This window comes from Diorhabda carinulata, chromosome 4, assembly GCF_026250575.1.
Source record: "Diorhabda carinulata isolate Delta chromosome 4, icDioCari1.1, whole genome shotgun sequence".
NCBI classification, from domain to species: domain Eukaryota; kingdom Metazoa; phylum Arthropoda; class Insecta; order Coleoptera; family Chrysomelidae; genus Diorhabda; species Diorhabda carinulata.
The window spans coordinates 3,082,504-3,100,367 of NC_079463.1; the positions used below are offsets into that span (position 1 = coordinate 3,082,504).

Here is a 17,864-nt window from a genome sequence, read left to right on the forward strand (position 1 = left end):
CCTGCCCGTGATACGGTTTTTGTTAAGAAAAAACGAAAAACGGAATTTAGTTTCGAAATAACCGAAATGACGTTTACGATGACGAGAAAAACCTCCTTAAAGACTTTTCACTTTGTTTGCCACACTCACAAAAAGTTCGAAGTTGGGCTACTAAAAAATTTGTGCAATGTGGTTACCAAAATTTCTTGTAGATCAACGTAAGTGTCACATTTTTGGGAAACGAAACTTTATCGAGTCAAGTCCATATACAATTGATAAAATTACAGTTTATGAAAAAGTTCTATCAAAATATAGCAAACCTTGTCATTAAAGAAGATTATTAGCGTCTTTTGGGATAGGTATAAACATTGAACAGCCCTAGTAGAGCAATTTAGAACCAGCTCCGCATGAAGAACTGGTTATAAACACAGTGTTCTCGCGACGATAAGGAGTGACAAGTAACTATGAAAAAAAAAAATAGAATTTTAGCGCTCTGCGAAATATAAACATCGTTACGAACTTGCCACTTGATTTAGACCGTGAAGCCGGTACTGTTCTAATATGTTATCGAAGCTAAATAGAGAGGCAATTTCTAAGAAAGTTTTTTTGTTTGTTCACAGCAAACTAGAAACTTCTAGAAGGATCTAGAATGTGGTTTTGATATATGAAATAAAAAACTAGCAGCCGTAAGTTAATCAACAATTCGACGTCATAGTGATTCCATGGGATCAGTGACATAAATTATCAAGTTTTACTTACATTTCTTATATAAACATAAACATCTTTAAGGTCGTCTTCCAGCAAACTGTAAGGGTCTTCTTGGTATTCGAGTAAAGACCCGGGTTGTTGCGTACGCATCGTGGCGAACGTTCGAGTTGTATCCGGTATTTCTGGTCGAATACAAGGATGCCAACATCCTGGTACGTGAGAGGTTGCTGCTGCTCCAACGGCGTTTTTTAGAACTCGCGACTGTAAAAAAAATACATTTAAAAATATTCGTTCCGCTATATTTACCGGGATGGCATTTAACGGAATTTTTGTACTCAATTTTTATTCATTCTAATCTAACGAATTAAGATTTTCGCACTAATCTAATAAGTGTGCCCCATCATATTTTCAAATCCTCAAGCTCAATTATTCCCTTTCGAAGAAAAGATATGATGAATAGAATTATTATTTGAATTGTTAAAATTCACCTTTTAAAAATGACCACCGTGGGGTAAACAAATGCTTTTGTCGTAAATTTCTGAGTGATTTGTTAATATTTCCAGTTTTATTTAGAAGTAACTACTAGAAGTGCGAAATTTCCCCCTGGAAACGTGCATTCGTTAGGTTTTTTTCTACTATGGAGTGTTGTGCTAAGTACTAACTCCCGTAATTTAAAGACAAAATAAACACAAGTGTTTTATATAGTTTGAAAGCAAACGGACTGAAAAATCAGTTTTACATGTATTAATTTCACTGAAACAGATCTAAAAAATATCTAAGGAGTTCTATTGACACCATAAACACCATAAATAAAAGAAAATCTCTCACTATCGATTAAAAAACAAGGGTACACACGGTTATTTACCCCACGGCCGTCATTTTGACAAATATCAGTGTTCTTAGATCGTATATTATTTGAAGTATATGTTGAGTTAGTTCCGAAGTGCGTTCGTTTGACACAGTGCCCAATTTATCGTGATTTAAGAACGCTTTAAATCAGTTTAAAATGACATTTGGAAATTGACAGTTCAATCTTTATCGAAATATTTTGAAGTAGGTCAAATGTCAATTTTAATGCATCCAATGTTTTTGATTTTAGGTCTCTTGTGTTTTAAAATTATTTTTTTTAATAATTTTTGGAAGAAAGATAAAATTTGACGTTTCTACTTTTCTTTGAATCTTTATTAAAATATGATATTGACACTGACAATTTGCGTATTTATATTAATCAATGTTAATTTTTACATGTTATTTTAAACTGATATTCATAGAAAAGAAAATCATAAAGAAAATAATATTTTCATGGAAAAAAAATATTAAAGTAGCTTGATATTTCGTTGGGAGTTCATGTCCCACTTTTTAAAATTTTTTTTCTAGTAATTATACTAAATCTATGATTGAAATATATAAGACCAAGGTTATGTTATGAAATTTATAATTACCAAGCGGTGCAATTTGAAATATCGGCTCGGATTGCTGCAAAATGGTGAAGAAATAGAAGTAAAATTAATGCAGGTGCGGTATTTGAATCGAATGAGCATACTATGAACTAGTAGTTAATAGAGGCTCGCAACGCGAAACGTAACTATTTAAATTATAATAATTTAAAACAAAAAATAAATAATCAATTTAATTTATCTAGTTAAATTGAAAGATCGTTCAGACACATAAAGCCGGTACCACACGGTGCATCCGACGTTTTCGCCAAAATTCAACTTCCAACTTTACCTAAACTTACCTAAAGAAATGAAAACGTGGCAACAAGTAATGAACAGCATATAACAGATATAAATTCTTACGAAATGAACTTGATATTGACAACGTTGCTTTTTCATCCAAAACACGTAGAGGACAAGAAGTGTATGTAGTTGTACCACAAATATTGATTCCAATTTCACACTACGACTATTCGATGCATCCAATCATATCAGCGTCCAACATTGGAAACATTGGACGCATCGTGTTGTCGTAGTGTGTATGTCAATAATACAATACCATAAAAAGCTCGCATGAACTAGTTCAAAGAGAAAACGAAGCTTATCTGCTTCTTCGGTAACCCTGGGATAGTCCCTAAAGAATTCGTTCAACAGTCGGACAGATCCTAAATTGGATCAACAGACTGAGCTCAGATATCGTGAACAATTGGGTGAACATCAGAAAATCAAACAATGTACTACGAAGAACGTCTGTCTTTTAACCAAATCAGTTTAACAAAACAACGAAACGCATTGATTTAACTGTCTTGGTGATGCGAGAATGAAATAAATTGGTAATATTTTTCCCCGCGATTTCAAATCAACCTACGCTTGTGTGCGCGCGATCAGGTTCAGTTCTTCCTTAGAGAGCTGATATTGGTGAATGCACTTTCACATTCCGCAGCGGCTGCAAATGTGGGTTACAAAGTACCAAAGCCAAAGATTTATTGCACATGTATTTGTTATTATTAGATTGATAGGAACTAAAACTGGCTGTGATTATTTCATTTTCTATTCCGATTCGAAAATTTTTTTACGAAAAGGTATATAACTTACACTGAAGAGGTGCAATAAAGTCGAAACATGCCCTCAAGTTACGATATACTGAGATATCGGTAAATTGGGTTCTAATTGGCTATGTAAAACTTGAAATACCATTGAATTTAAGAGAAAAATAGTTCAAACAATAGGAAATCCAAAAGATCGCGTGGGTCATATCCTGCATAAAATTTTGAGGTTAAGAGAACTGTTTGCACAAAAAGGACAACAATCACAACCCTGAGACAATTTCAGAGCAGTGTTTGATATTGTAGAATCGCAATATGAAGTAAGGGCGTCATTTTCGAACAAACTACGAAACGTGGATCCAAACCAGACACCAAGAAAAAGTCGAAACATTGGATGGCCACCATTTTCTATGATTCAGAACGAAACGTTCAGAATCACTGACCGATGTGACGCCGAATTGAAGAAGAAACTGACCAATGACACACCTTGTTACGGTTGAATTGATGTCCTATCCACCTCATTATCCAGATTCAGTCTTACGTGACTTCTTTTTCAAACAAAAAAAGTCATTTACCGGGAAGAAAAGGTCAAAGTAGGGTTAGGGGTTTCAAACCAAAAAGAGACTATATTGCAAAATAAATCGCAACTTTTCCAACACTCTGTTTCTTGAGTGATTTTTTAAACAAGCATATCTAACCTTCAAAAACACGTCTCTAGAATTTCAGCTCAATATCCCAATTATTTTAACCTGAGTAATTTTTTAAGAAAGTATAAGTTTTGGATTAATATTCGAATAAATTTAAAGCCCTGTATTTTGAATACTGTGTTTCCTACAAATGTCTTGATTTTTGTCGACGTACAACTAACCTTCAAAAACACTTCTCCAAAATTTCATATCAATATTCCAATTATTTTGGCTTTGACAATTTTTGAAACACACAAAGTTTGAAGCCTCGACATTACAAGTGTTTATTTTGTTTTTACAGTAATAGTGTGTCAGCTTTATTTCATTTTAATAACAAATTGCCCCTCCCAGAACCGCAATCAGGATACTACCATCCACGAATAATTGGACCGCAGCTGTTGCTTATTGAATTGACATATAAAATTAGATTTCATTTTGAATCCTCTTTTAATATAACACAAGCCTACGTCCTCCTTTTTCGGCATAAATGTAGCTAAACGTTTTTATCAACTATATCAAATATTGTAATGGGATTTCGGTTAGGATATAAATTATTAAAATATAACAATTACATGGGATTAGCCATATTAAAAACCAACAATAATTGGGGCGGTATTGAAACTTCACTTTGTGTATATCTCAAAAATACAGAGACGAAATCACAAAATATAGAATCGAGGTGATTTCATTTTATACCGGAAGTTTCATAATTTTCATTATTCTATTTTCCACATTGTTGGGTTCAACACTTAATTTTAGATTAATCTAAACAAAAAATACTGTTGCATAATCTTATTAGAAACAAGGTTCATCTCCGCTTAGAAATCAACATTCACTTTATTATAAATATCTATAATAAAAAAAAGTATGTCAATGTCATTAATAGTGCACTTTATATTAATAATTCTCATCTGAAACCAACTTAATAACTATCGTTGTTCAAAAAATTGCAACAGCAAATGAATATTATTATAAAATATAATTTACTAATACTGGAAGGGAAATAATTGAGATAGATTTATACAAAGTTTGAAAAAATTGTTTACAACGAACTTGATGTAACGGGGACACAGCCGCACGTCATCTAACGGCTCCGGTCATAATTTGATATAGTGGAAACTATTAAAAGATATTGTGGGTAGTTCCATCTATTGGAACTACGTCGACGATGTTTCTCAAAGACGTTAACTATTTCTAGACCAACTGAATCATGTTATAAAACAACACAAAAGTAAATATAAGGTACTGGTAGGAGTGGGACTGGGAGCGGGAGTGATTGAAGACAATTCCAGTGACTGTTAAAATAAGTTTCGGTGAACATATGTTGTTGATGTCAGTCATAAACTCAATACTTTCATACGACGAGGAGATATGTGAAAAAACTACGCAGATAAATGATCCATCCCAAAAAGTAGCCAGAGTTCAACGCTCTTAGAGTATGGGAACCATCCCAGTAGATATTCCAGCACTTGAACGCAAGACAATGTACAAAAGAATACGCAAAGGCCAAAGGAATCATCGAAAAAGTCTCTAAGGAAAAATAATTTGTGACAATAGACCAATGACAGTAAAGGTTGAGGCTGATGGACTGCGTGCCTCTTATCCTATGGTTGTATAGAGGGAAATCACGGAGAGGTGAAGTATTACCTCACCCAACACCTGTATGGACGCGGTTTCATCCGATTCCACCTGTTCAAACAAGGAAAAGTACTTCAAAACAAGATCGGAAAATTCACTCCCGAGAAAATTGTAGGTATTATGACCGAGAATGACGATAGCTGCTATACCGCAGCTGAGTTCTATCTGAGAAAAAATTTTGTCACGCCAACCACCAGCTAAAGATGTTACAAAACAACAAATAAACAGAGTAATCGCAAAGCGGAGAAGGAGCATTTTGTGGAATGCTAACGCGAGTCCAAAATGGAAACCTCAGAGAGGTTTAGATTAAAGAGAAAGGGTTTTAGTGGGTCGTGCAAGTACAGCCCCACACACCGGTCAGTCTATCGTATAAATATTGGCCTCAACTTGAAAAAGTGTGCAATTGAGCAATTTCTTCACTAACTAGAGAATACGCTCGATCAAATTTCCTCTACTGTATTGTACATTTGTTTTTCCGTTTATTTTCTATCCATAATAAGATTCGTTAATAAAATTAAATCTAACTAATAAAACAAACAAGATTTGGCAATACCAGAATCTGTTAGACCGTGTTGAGTAAGATACCCAACTTGACACCAAAATGTTATTTCATAAAAGAAACGTGCAATAACGACAAAAATTATGTTCCAAGGTGAAAAATCTCATTTTCAATAATTAGATAAGTAAAAAATACGACGAGGCGGGGAAATTATACAAAGAACTAACTAAATAACGCATCTCTTCGAATTTAAATCTCAAGTTAACAAGTTTCGCCAGTTTCCTCAAATTTATCGACTTGTTCCGTACGAAATTATGACAGAATATGTAAACTTGACATTGTCAGTACGAAAAACGATTTGTATCATATTTTAGTGTAATATCGAAGAGTTTGTAGGACTTTAACAAAAGTGAGGGCGTCATTGATCAAGAATTGGTTAAAGCATTTGATTAAAAACAACTTAATAATCCTCCCTACAGTTCCGATCTAGCACCCAGTGACTATCAAATAATGTTTTATTTAAAGAAACGCCTAAGAATCATGACAACGACGAAACAAATACGACCGTGTTGTTAAAAAGTAGATCAAAGTACAATTAAAAATGGAATAACTAATTTTTTCCAAACAGAACAAAAACAAGCCTCGTACGACTGATTCATTGTAGCTATTGCAATAACAGATGTTGAGCTGATGCATTGTCTCAATGCCGTTTTTTGTTTGATTTCTTCGCTGAAACGTTGCAATAAGTTCGGATAATATTCGCCGCTGATTGTTTTTCCTTTTCCAAGATATTCAATGAAAATTATCCCAAGCGCATCCCAAAAACCCGACGCCATAACCTTGCCTGCAGATGGAACGATCTTTGCCTTCTTCGGAACCGGTTCTCACTTTTCAGTCCATTGTTTTGATTCCTCTGTTGTTTCGGGTGTGAAGTGATGGACCCACGTTTCATCCATGATGGTTATTATTTCAAACATTGCCAAATACTCGATGGAAACTTCATCACGATGCTTTTTTTTGGTTCAATTGTGAGCAAACGCGGTACCAATTTTGCACACAACTTTCCCATGTCTAAATTTTCAGTTAATATGTGATATACAGCACTTTTTGAAATGCCTATTATGTCTACTAGCTCGCGCACTTTCAGTCCAAGATCATCCAGTACCACTTAGTGGATTTTCATCAACATTTCTGGAGTCTCCACCTTATTTGGTCGACCACTGCTATGCTGGTCTTAGTAGGTCGTACGGTCTCGTTTAAACTCCCAAATCTAGTTCAGTTCTTATACCGTGGCGTCTTCAAACTCGGAACATACGCTCTATAGATTGTATACTTTCTAATTCAGTAGTATTTTTCAAGCAACTACCGCCAGGTCAGACCAGGTACTTCTGGGACCATCCTCATAGATGCATAAAGCTCAATTTTGTGTATTAAAAATTTATTCAAACTTCTATCATTGTTCTGGCCTCACCTACTTAGTCCAGGAATTCTGTGTAAGGTTTTTGATTTCTCTTGGCATCGAATAATTACGAGGATATTGCATTTTTTATGTTCTAATTTAACTTCGAATATTGCATGTGAAAAACTTAACGCCATTTTGTAATCCCTATTGTCTATTAAACAAGGACGTTGTTGTGAAATATCTTATTAGTATTGTTAGAAAACTAGAAGTATTTGAAAACATTCGGAATAAATGTTAAAATAATTGATTATTATTTCACAAACTTATGATTTAATTCCGAGTTTAACTTCCGTTTAAATACTTGTGTGTTTTAATTATTGAAAAAACTGGGGTGTATATTTTCCATGTTTACACCAATAAATCGACATTTAAACTTGAGGTAATTAGATCAAAAACTTTTTTGGGTGCTCGTCGCACAAGTCCTGATTAAAAATTTTATAATTGGAAACGAAAAAACTATAATGCCAGTCGTCAAATAGCGAAAATTTTATCATTTTCTCACCTTGTAAAACCATAAAATCGGCTAACAAACATAGATAAGGTACCCAACATTAACAATTGTACAGAGTTGTACTTAATATGACTAGCGAAGATAATTTCAGTAAAATTAAATACAAAGAAGAATTAGTTGCCAAATTACATAACACTTTTTGATGAAAATTACTCATAGATCTAAGAAATATTTGGCAGAAAAAGTTGTCAATATCATTTTTCCCTCTTTTTATTGCCATAAAACACAGTAAATACTTTGGAAATTATTTTTCTTTATAAAACATTTATGAGCTGCTTCTTTGTATAATTCTCTTCGAAATATAAATCCTGTTCAAGTAGAAACTCCTTTGGAATAATATTTAATTAGATTTAATTAGATACTAGGCGTTATCCAACACACTTACACTATTTGTGTGTGGTAGTGGTACGAGTTTTTCTGGATGGCAACTCTTCTGAACATTCCTCGACTACAAAGTCGGTTAAAAACAATTGAAATCACTTTTAAAGCATCTTTTGATAGATATTGCCGTCTCTTTTCAATTGTTTGGCCTCTCTCTGTGCTAGGGCTTTAGTAGGACGTTTACCGAATTCGCAAATCGACTTTATTGTTCATAAAACTTTTATTTAAGGTCAATTTGACCTTTAATATACCGAATACTTGCACAGATCACTACTAACTACAGACTGTGAACCGTTGTTTATCTATACTTTTAAATGATTCGATGATTCTCAAAATTAAATATTATAATGCGGATCTGGGCAAATTATTTGCTATTCAGTTCGTAGTGGGGCGTCTGTTATCTATTTTTGTAAAGATAAGATTTTCGGTATTTGATATAACAAATTCAATAATTCGAAAAGACATATTGCTCGTGTTGTCAACTGTATGAGATCTTCAATAATAAACTTTTTAACTGAATTATTTGACGAAATATTTACAAATTGAAATTATCTTGTACAAACAGCTTTTTAAGCAGCAATTTTGGGTTTAAATAACTTTTAAATTATGTTCGATTCTCGTTAAGGATAACTTTAAAATCATTTACTTGTTTTAAGAAAATCGGTAACATCGAGCATCGCTCAAAGGTATCATGTAATCGAGATGTAGTGAAAGTGGATATCAGCGCACCCAAAATTGAAATAATTCAAATAAAAGGAGATTTTTTCTCACAGTAATTCTACATACAGTTAAATTCGCATTTCCTTTCCATCGAACAATTTTTCAAAGCTAACTATTTCGTCTTCTATAATTTTCACATAACCTCTACTTGTTTCGCTTTTATTTGATTAGTTTTTCAACTGTTACACCTCCTCAAAACTCATACGTCGTTCAAAATCTGGCAACGTTGTTAAAATTCATGTCATATTGTTCCAACGGCGTTCATTAATTTTGACACACTGCGCGCGAAACCCAAGTCTTTTTGTATTGATATTAGTAGTCAAAATAATTATGTTATTAGCATTTAAATTAATTCTATATATGTTTATATAATTACAACAAAAAGTTTCATTAGAAAGTTTCATTATACATAACGTACTTTACGTATTCATTGGATTAATTACATATGTATTTAAAGCGGTATTTTGCTACGAAATTGGCGCATGTTCATTGAGGTAAATCTAACAATCGAAACCGATGATCTGAAGGTCATTGCCATCGAAGTTCATACCTCATATTATACGTTAAATCAGTTTTACTTTTTAATATAAAATGCGTTAAGTACGATCGGTAAAAAAGAAACTAAAGAAAGCGTATTATTTATTCGACGAGACAAAGATGGAATATTGGGAAAGTAGATACAAGTTGCGTATGAAGAGTTATATGAAATTTTCATTACCTTAAACACGATCGAAAATTCATTCAAACTAGTTTATCTTGTTTTTATTTTCCAAAATAAGAATTAAATGAATATGTTTATTATAATCATATATTAACAAGTATTATTTTCATATTATTTTTTCTTCCATTTTGTTTTTTATATTAACTACTTGCATTAAACATAAAGATATTAGCGTTATCTTATCAGGTACGATTTCGAATTGAGCACCTACTACCTATACTGTTTATAATAATCACTTTCATAAAATAACTATTAATTTAAATATTATGTTGTATTCAATCTCTTCTCGTTCATAACTTTCAAATTTGAACGTTTTCTCGCTCCAAGGACTTAATTTAGAACGAATTAAATTCTCAACAATATACGTAAATAAGTGACCAAGAAATTAATGAACTACAATCAATTAAATACTATTTTTCTTCAAGAATATTACAGGCTTTCTTTTCTCCAATTATTCGCATTAAATAAATTTTATAGATATCTAACAAATTAAGAGAAAATATGCAAGAAGTGATGAAGTAATGTAAAATTACAATAATTTTGAAATAAGTTAGGTTAAGTTTCATAATTATCTATCTACTAATAGTGCCATGAGGTTATTCGATTTTAATAAATACGAAAAATTATCTAACGGTAAACAAAAAATGTAAAAATAAAATAAGATATCGTTTAAATTATAGCGACAACCTATACGAATGTTTTCTATTATCTGTTTGTTTACGTTAATTCTAAGTAAATGAAAAACCGAAGGCTACCTTATTTTAATGAGTTAGATATCGAATTATATACTAGTCAACCGGGTTCAGAATTATCATTAACTATTTCTACGAATATTCCCAAGAACCATAGATCTAAACTGAATAGAGCTTGAAAATGCCATTATTATACGCAATAATTGTATTGTATTCCTAGCTAACTTAATAATGATTATAAAATCTAAAAATAAAATATGAATTTCTATCTATTCTAAAACGATTCAACATGTATTTCTGTGTATATAATTTCAAAAACTATTTATCTAAAATGTCCGAATAGTCGTACCCTTATACAGTACCATATTTGATAACTCAATATTTACTAAAAAAAAAAGATTAAATTCTATTACTGGAGGAAAATAAATACTAAATTATTCAACATCTGTTTTAATGTATAGTAGAATTGACTGTCACAAAGAAAGTAAAAGCGAAATAAAGATTATAACAGGTGCCTCAGTCTCGTAGTTAATTCATTATATTATGGACACGGAGAGCGTATGTGGGACAAGAAATTAATACAATAAACTCATCATCAATAAACTTTCGAATATTCGAGTTAAAAAGTAAAAGTTATTTTTGTGTGAATTTAAAAAACACTTTCATTTTCATTCAAACGTGATTTTTGAATGGAAGGATTTTTATAACAAATCAATTAATTATAAATATATACGGAATTCATTTAAATATACCTATACTGAGTAATAATCGTGAAAATTCAAACCTTTTTTGTATCCTCTGAAAAGTTCCTAGTCGATATGCAAAATCCAATTTTTGAGCGAACACAAATTGAGTTTTTGTTTATTTGGGAATATCCCCACTGACACAGTTTTTCATGAACACGAGCACAAATTCTACTATATCCGAGAGAAGCCATTGTCAAAACTGTTCTGAGACCGCAAACCACGACGAAGAGACACGGCGTTGCCCCTAACGATCACCAGCTCCTTTCCACCGAAGTACACAACGTCGCCGCAATTCCACTACTATAAGCAAGCATTACCATCTCCATAAATTAACCTTTAACATGAATTCAATTTTGTTGCGAATAAATATTGCAGTGCAAAACCTCAGACAAACTTTACTTTTCACTTTTGGACGAGGATTTCCACCAGGTAAGGTTTTTATTACATAACATTATATAATATTTTTTAATGAATACTGAAATTAACATAACCTCATTTTTTGACAGATGCCTTGTGCCTTGCCGGAGTTGAAATTAATAAAACAGCTCAAAACGAGTCCACTCCTTTTTCATTAAAAGACTTATTGGGCAACGGATATTTATGGGCTGTCCCAAAACATAGAAGAAGTGTTGAAAAACGATGGAAAAGGAAGTATGGTGATCCAAATTATGTTTTAAAAATATTGACTCCAAGAAAAGATTTACGAACGTGTAATGTATGCGGAGATGACCATCAGGCAGGGGTCTTGTGTCGTAAGTGCTATTTCTATTTGAAATATTTAATTTAACACAAAACAACATTAATTGTATATTTGGTTGCGTACACATTACAAAATTTGGAAAATCTATTTTTTCATGTTAATCAACAAACTTTCACATTAATTTATCAACACATAGCGAGTACTATGTTCACTAATTTATTGTGAGATACTGTTCTCTCCTAGATTTTATAAAATTCTTCTGATTAATTTAATCAAGTGATGGTATGACTAGGAGCTTTAGATCGAATACTGTATATCATTCCTACATGTAATTTTGCTGATGTTCCGCTCCATTTGCATCACTTAGTTCCATATTCTTATTAATGGTTGATAATTTGAAATGTTCACTTAGCTTCTGGTAATTAGTGTACTTTTCTTTACTAAATTTGAGTTTTCCGTATGCTCAGACTTAGGTATTATACACAGTTTGATCTGTATTTGTTCATTGAGAGTGTTACCGCTGCATTTTGTGAAAGTTTCTATTTTCCAAATGTTTTCTATTTTCTAGCGGTGTTTGATAGTGCTCACACAAACTAAACTGTTCTATTTTCTTTAATATACTATATAATTATTGTTTTTTCTTATTATATTTAATGTATGGTTAATTGTAGAGTTGAATCAATAGTACTAGAAGTAAGGTAAAACCTCATTCTTATTACTCTCATAACGGCTTGTTCATAGTTATTTTCCCACAAATGCAGTTGAAGGGAGTAGAAGAAGGTTTCTGTATCTTTCCACTGTGTTTCTAGGGATCAGAATTGCAGTAAATATTGTTGAGATTTTGTTTTCTTTATATTTCTTTTTAATTACCATTTTTGTAATCAAATTCTAATGTCTTTTTCTGTTGAGTATTCTAAATCGTTATTTGTAAATGATCCTTCCTTGCTTCCAGCAACTTGCTACAGAAAAGTTATAAACGAGACGAAAGAAATGCAAGAACAAATTCAAAATGAGTTACAATTGGAACCAGTAGAGAAAGAAGTTGTTGTATTATATGATGGAGAAAAAGATGAAAAACCAGAAGAATTTTTCAAAGGAAAAAGAATAGTTGAAATGAAAAAAGCTAGACCTTCGTGGTTTAGTAAAAACTTGTTACAAGAAACAACACAGAAGAATGCAACTACAAAAGAAGTTAAACCATCTGAATTGGGATGATTTACTATTAAGAATGTTTTGAAAGTATTGTCAGTTTATTCTTTAAATAAATATTGAACTTTTTGTTGTTTTATTGTTTGGTTTGCAGATGAACTTACAAAAAAATAATTTTATGACCGCTCGGATCCCCAAAATTCAATTTTTTTTATAATCAATTATTCAATGCATCACTCAATTAGTCGTGTGACTAACTAAGAAAAACACATTTTTTTTGCTAAAAATCGATTTTAGTCATCAATGTAATCTTCAAGAGCAATAAAATCATTCCAACGGTTCTCTAACTTCTCAATGCCGTGCTTGTAGAACGATTTGTCTTTTGCATCAAAATAGGCTTCATTTTCAACTGAATTTCTTACTGGTGAGCATTTTTTGAGATCAATAGTCATTGGAGGCCAGATCCGGACTATACGGTGGATGAGGAAGCAATTCGTTCAATATAACTAACGTTGCCATCGACTTGTGAATCGGTGCATTGTATTGGTTTTTTCTTCTACATAGGAGGCCGTTTTACCTTGATTCGCTTTTGATTTTCTCTCAAATAACAAAATTAGCTTCACTTAAATGGCTGTCACTTTTTTCTGACTTGTCAAAATGTCATGAAACTTTACATAGTATTTTGGAAGTTGGTACTTTCCAAACGTTATATGGATTTGATCATGACAGCGTCATTTGTGTATCAGTCACACGACTTATTGAGTGATGTAGTTATCAACTATTAAAGTTGATACCTCCAGGTACCCAGTGAAGTTATTATGTATCAATACCGGTTTTATGCACAGTGAAGAGACACTTTATTGAAGTATTGAGGTTATTCAGCTATTAAATAAATAATAAACAATGTCGTTTGTAATTTCTTTTATTTAAACAATAGCAAAATATTAATGCCATTAGATTTATAAAAAGAAGCGTTCAAAAAGTGCTTAAAAACTAGTCTTTTAGTCAAAAATCCTCTTTTTTAAATCATTAGACATGTAGACTATAATAAAAAAATATATTTTATTGTAAACAGTTACATTGCTCACATAAATTAATTTCACTTGTAAGATTTTTGAATGTTTCTTCGCCAATGTTAATGCAATCCCTAAATATACCAGAACTTCTAAAAATTGAGAAGGTAAACATCAATCCATGATCAAAAAGATCAAGTTTAGTAGCTCAGCATCCGTATTTTTAGTACTCGATACTATGAAGATGCCAATCATACACTGATATAATTTAATTGCGTTGTATATGTTACGGTAAAAGTAATAAATTGGGTGATTATACATAATCACCACTGAATATGATAAATTATTTCATATTATCAAATTTACCGGTTAGTTTATAAAATACCCAACTTGTAATGGATAATGTGATAAAATTCCCTAAGTTAACGAAAATTCGTTCAGTTTGCGCAACTGCTTAACACGTGACAACCACGTGATTTCAGGAGTAGATTTCGTTGCATGTAGACGTAATAAAACATTGAATAATGGCTGGTATGCTTGAGTTTTAATTCCAAATTACTTAATATTATGGATACTAAAAAAACAAACAGTGGTTTAGGTTAGCTTCTGGCATGAAATTTACTTCAATTATATTTTATGATGCTGTTTAAGATCTGTATCACTTTTTCATATATAAAATAATGAATAACTATAAATTTGAAGGCTTGTTAAAAAAATCTGAATTAAATAAAAAAAACCGAGCACTGCCAATAAGTCCTGATATTTATCACATTCCCCATTATGAGTTTTTCATATTTAGCAAATTCAGTGGTGATTATGTATATATAATCAACAATTTATCATTCTCACTGTAACATATATACCAATTGAATCATGATCTAGACGTTTGTTAAACTATATTCGACTTGGTCACTTAGTTCGATCTGACAAACTTGATTACCTACCTACATAGTTTGTTTGGGAGCTCTTCTAAATTTACAACAAAATCGTAGCTAGTGCTATTTAAATCCAAGTATGAAGTGTATAGATGACACATTTCACGCAACCTAAAAGAATTTCATACACACTATTACAACATAAGGGTGAATTTCTAATGTAATTTAAGGGTAAAAACCGTGCTTACAAGCTCCACGATTTTGCATTTCGTGCCGTGCATAACACATACGCACTAGATCGAATTGTCATATTTCGCATTATGATTTCAAATAATCTGAAGAAGTGTTTTTGGAACAGAATCAGAAGATAGCTCAAAATCTTAACGGATAGTTTTTTTGAAAAAAATTTATTTATTTCTTTTTTGTTTTGTCTATGAGCCTATTGCAGTATATATCACAACTCCAGCCCTGCAGACAAATCATTCCTATGATAGTGACGAACACAATTAATCCTTCTCATCGTGAATAATGTCCTCACCCAAACCACAAAGAATCCAAAGAGCCTTTTTCTCTGGCGTTATTACTACTGATCTGGCTACTGATTTATATTTCAAAAGGATTTTCGGAAACTAGTCTGATCATGATCTGAATGTTAGGAAACTAACCCAGATCACGTACATTGTTGTTGGGAAACTTATCGAATTAATTGGATCGTAATCATATGACACCTATCTACCATGGAAGACCGTAGGAAAATGCGATCAGCTGATGAGTTGTTTTATTTGTCTATGGTTTTTTGAAATTTAAAAATTATTCATTTCCCTTAAATGGCAGTCTACTATTATTTTTTGGGAGTAGCTTCATTGATAGGTTAATGCGGTTTTCATACTGTGCGGCATTTCAGCATAAAAATAGCTTATTAAAATTAAATTTCAGTGCCAAAAATCTGTATGAGGTGGGGAAACGTTGATAACTGCTCAATAGAATAGAATCTATTATACAACTTAATAAATATCATGGAAAAATCAACACACAAAAAAGCAATGAAAATCAAAAGTTTTTGAAGAAATTTCTACCGACAATTGAACGCAATGTTCGAAAACTGTGATCTAAATCTCGTTCTGGGTTAGGATCTGCAATCAGCTGTTAGTGATCTACCGAAATCCGGGTTATAGTTTACGAAAAGTCCTAAAATAGTCGCATATTCTTCCACTTGCTAAAAGATCGGTTAGTTGTATATGTCCAAGATGATGTACATAAGAAGAATATACGTATTTAACATCTTTGAAAAAATTTTGTATACTTTTAGTTATTTTAACTTTTCTTTATAGAATATACAAATTTTATTACTTTCTAGTCCAACTGCCATCCATATTGCTTCTAACATGTTCTGTGCATAATACTTTATTTGTGATTAAAATGTCTTCGTTGCATTTTCTTAAATCGAAACTAAAAACAAATGTGATTGTGTTGCTTTAAATCGTTTATCGTTTTACTTACTTTTTAAAACCTCTAGTACACAGTAAGTTAATGTTATTGGTCACTTCTTTGTTAAAATCCAAGTTTTCATTTAAATCTGATATAACGGTTTTTAAAGTTTTCGTTATCTACAAAAGTTATTGGTACACTTATTTTTACTGATATATTTTCTTATGAAAGTAGGAGTTTTTTATCATTTAGTATCAATTAAGTCGACACTATTTGTAAAATTATGACTTTTCCTAATCATGTGTTTTTATTTTAAAAATTTCAGAAGAAACATATTTTTATAGGATCAAGTGTCACGTCGGAATCAGCGACTACCCTTCAATGTGGGTTTTTCTTGGCTACTGTTAAAATTTCTTGATTCATAGTAAGCAATCTCCGAATTTATTCATTATTTTAAAACCTCATTTATTCTACTATTGGAATATTGAATAATATACCTCATTTGCAACGGATATGCAGGCTGCACACTTCAAACAAAACGATGCGAAAGGTTTTGGTTGCACCAAATTCTCTATTTGTTCTTTGTAGGGGTTGATTACAATTTTTGGATTTTTTAGAGAGTAGTTGCATTGTTTGAACGGGGCATAAACGTATTCTTCTACTAATTTTAAATGATACGGTTCGATGGGATGTATTGAGGGCATGCAAAATGGGTATAAGGTATAAGAAATGAATAAATATAAAATGGCATTTAAAAATATCATTTGTAAATTAAAACTGACAAAATTTAGAGTGTTGTCAAATAGCTTGAATCAATCCTGCCAATTTCGGGAATAAAATAATCTTCTTGGTAAAACATCAGTTACATCTGGAGTTTGAAATATCTTGCTTTTTTATTTAAATCATTAAAAAAAAACGTGTTTGTAGTTTCTGAAAGATTTTTCGCTTAGTACTTTTAATTAAAAGAACAGCAGCACTTTCATTATGAGAATCAACTAGCCTACTCAAGGGTGATCCATACTGCTACCATAATACAAGATAAATTTTCAAACAGGGCTAAAATAACTCTCAAGGTTTTTTATTTATTAATTTTGAGGTGTATTATAACAAAATAAAGGAATTTTGAGAACTAAAGAATGAATTTGGAAATTGTTTTGTTGTGATTTTATCAAGATTTAAATTTTCAAAACGATAGGATGGATAATGAGGTGCTTTTCTAATTCTACTCTCTCAAATGCTTCTATTCGACGTAAAAAAACGTCACAAAACATTTTACCATGTTAAGTAAATGGAAAAATAAAATATAAAAACGACCCCTTAGAGTTGAGCTATAGAACTCATGTTTTGTAAATATTTTTTTACATCAAATAAAAACATTTCAGGGGGTAAGCAATTTAATGGATAGGATTGAGGAGATGTAAAAAAATGAGTATTGACAACTTTTTACGGCTACTTCAGTATATTAGGGAAATGA

General features: G+C 31.7%; 3 protein-coding genes across 3 annotated transcripts in view; 1 reads left to right on the plus strand and 2 right to left on the minus strand.

The window, feature by feature from the left end:
• The window catches only part of LOC130893320 (all trans-polyprenyl-diphosphate synthase PDSS1), a 33,332-nt gene extending 21,717 nt beyond the window's left edge, over positions 1-11,615 (minus strand). The window contains exons 1-2 of the mRNA XM_057799325.1: positions 11,264-11,615; positions 739-948 (exon numbers count right to left, since the gene is read on the minus strand). Coding sequence (XP_057655308.1) covers positions 739-948; positions 11,264-11,416 — 363 coding nt within the window. The 5' untranslated portion in view covers positions 11,417-11,615. The remainder of the gene's footprint in view (positions 1-738; positions 949-11,263) is intronic.
• On the plus strand, positions 11,368-13,213 carry LOC130893321 (39S ribosomal protein L32, mitochondrial). Its single transcript, XM_057799327.1, has 3 exons — positions 11,368-11,654; positions 11,732-11,977; positions 12,878-13,213. The coding sequence occupies exons 1-3, from the start codon at positions 11,567-11,569 to the stop codon at positions 13,138-13,140; spliced, it is 597 nt and encodes a 198-aa protein (XP_057655310.1). The 5' UTR covers positions 11,368-11,566; the 3' UTR covers positions 13,141-13,213.
• Positions 13,214-14,114: 901 nt separating this feature from the next.
• On the minus strand, positions 14,115-17,166 carry LOC130893322 (uncharacterized). The gene is made up of 5 exons (XM_057799328.1): positions 16,888-17,166; positions 16,463-16,569; positions 16,313-16,411; positions 15,032-15,133; positions 14,115-14,239 (listed from the first exon to the last, which is right to left on the minus strand). Exons 1-5 carry the CDS (start codon positions 17,152-17,154, stop codon positions 14,137-14,139), a joined length of 678 nt encoding a protein of 225 aa, XP_057655311.1. The 5' UTR covers positions 17,155-17,166; the 3' UTR covers positions 14,115-14,136.
• Positions 17,167-17,864: the final 698 nt, after the last annotated feature.

What these genes read in the sequence shown, in the direction of transcription:
- LOC130893321 (XM_057799327.1), top strand. Translation starts at nt 11,567, where the DNA reads ATGAATTCAATTTTGTTGCGAATAAATATTGCAGTGCAAAACCTCAGA. An exon ending in TGGACGAGGATTTCCACCAG is followed by an intron (nt 11,655 to 11,731) that starts GTAAGGTTTTTA and finishes ATTTTTTGACAG; the next exon opens with ATGCCTTGTGCCTTGCCGGA. An exon ending in TCAGGCAGGGGTCTTGTGTC is followed by an intron (nt 11,978 to 12,877) that starts GTAAGTGCTATT and finishes CCTTGCTTCCAG; the next exon opens with CAACTTGCTACAGAAAAGTT.
- LOC130893322 (XM_057799328.1), bottom strand. Translation starts at nt 17,154, where the DNA reads ATGATATTTTTAAATGCCATTTTATATTTATTCATTTCTTATACCTTA. An exon ending in GATGGCAGTTGGACTAGAAA is followed by an intron (nt 15,134 to 16,312) that starts GTAATAAAATTT and finishes AAATTCTTTTAG; the next exon opens with GTTGCGTGAAATGTGTCATC. An exon ending in CTCCCAAACAAACTATGTAG is followed by an intron (nt 14,240 to 15,031) that starts GTAGGTAATCAA and finishes CTCAATTTTTAG; the next exon opens with AAGTTCTGGTATATTTAGGG.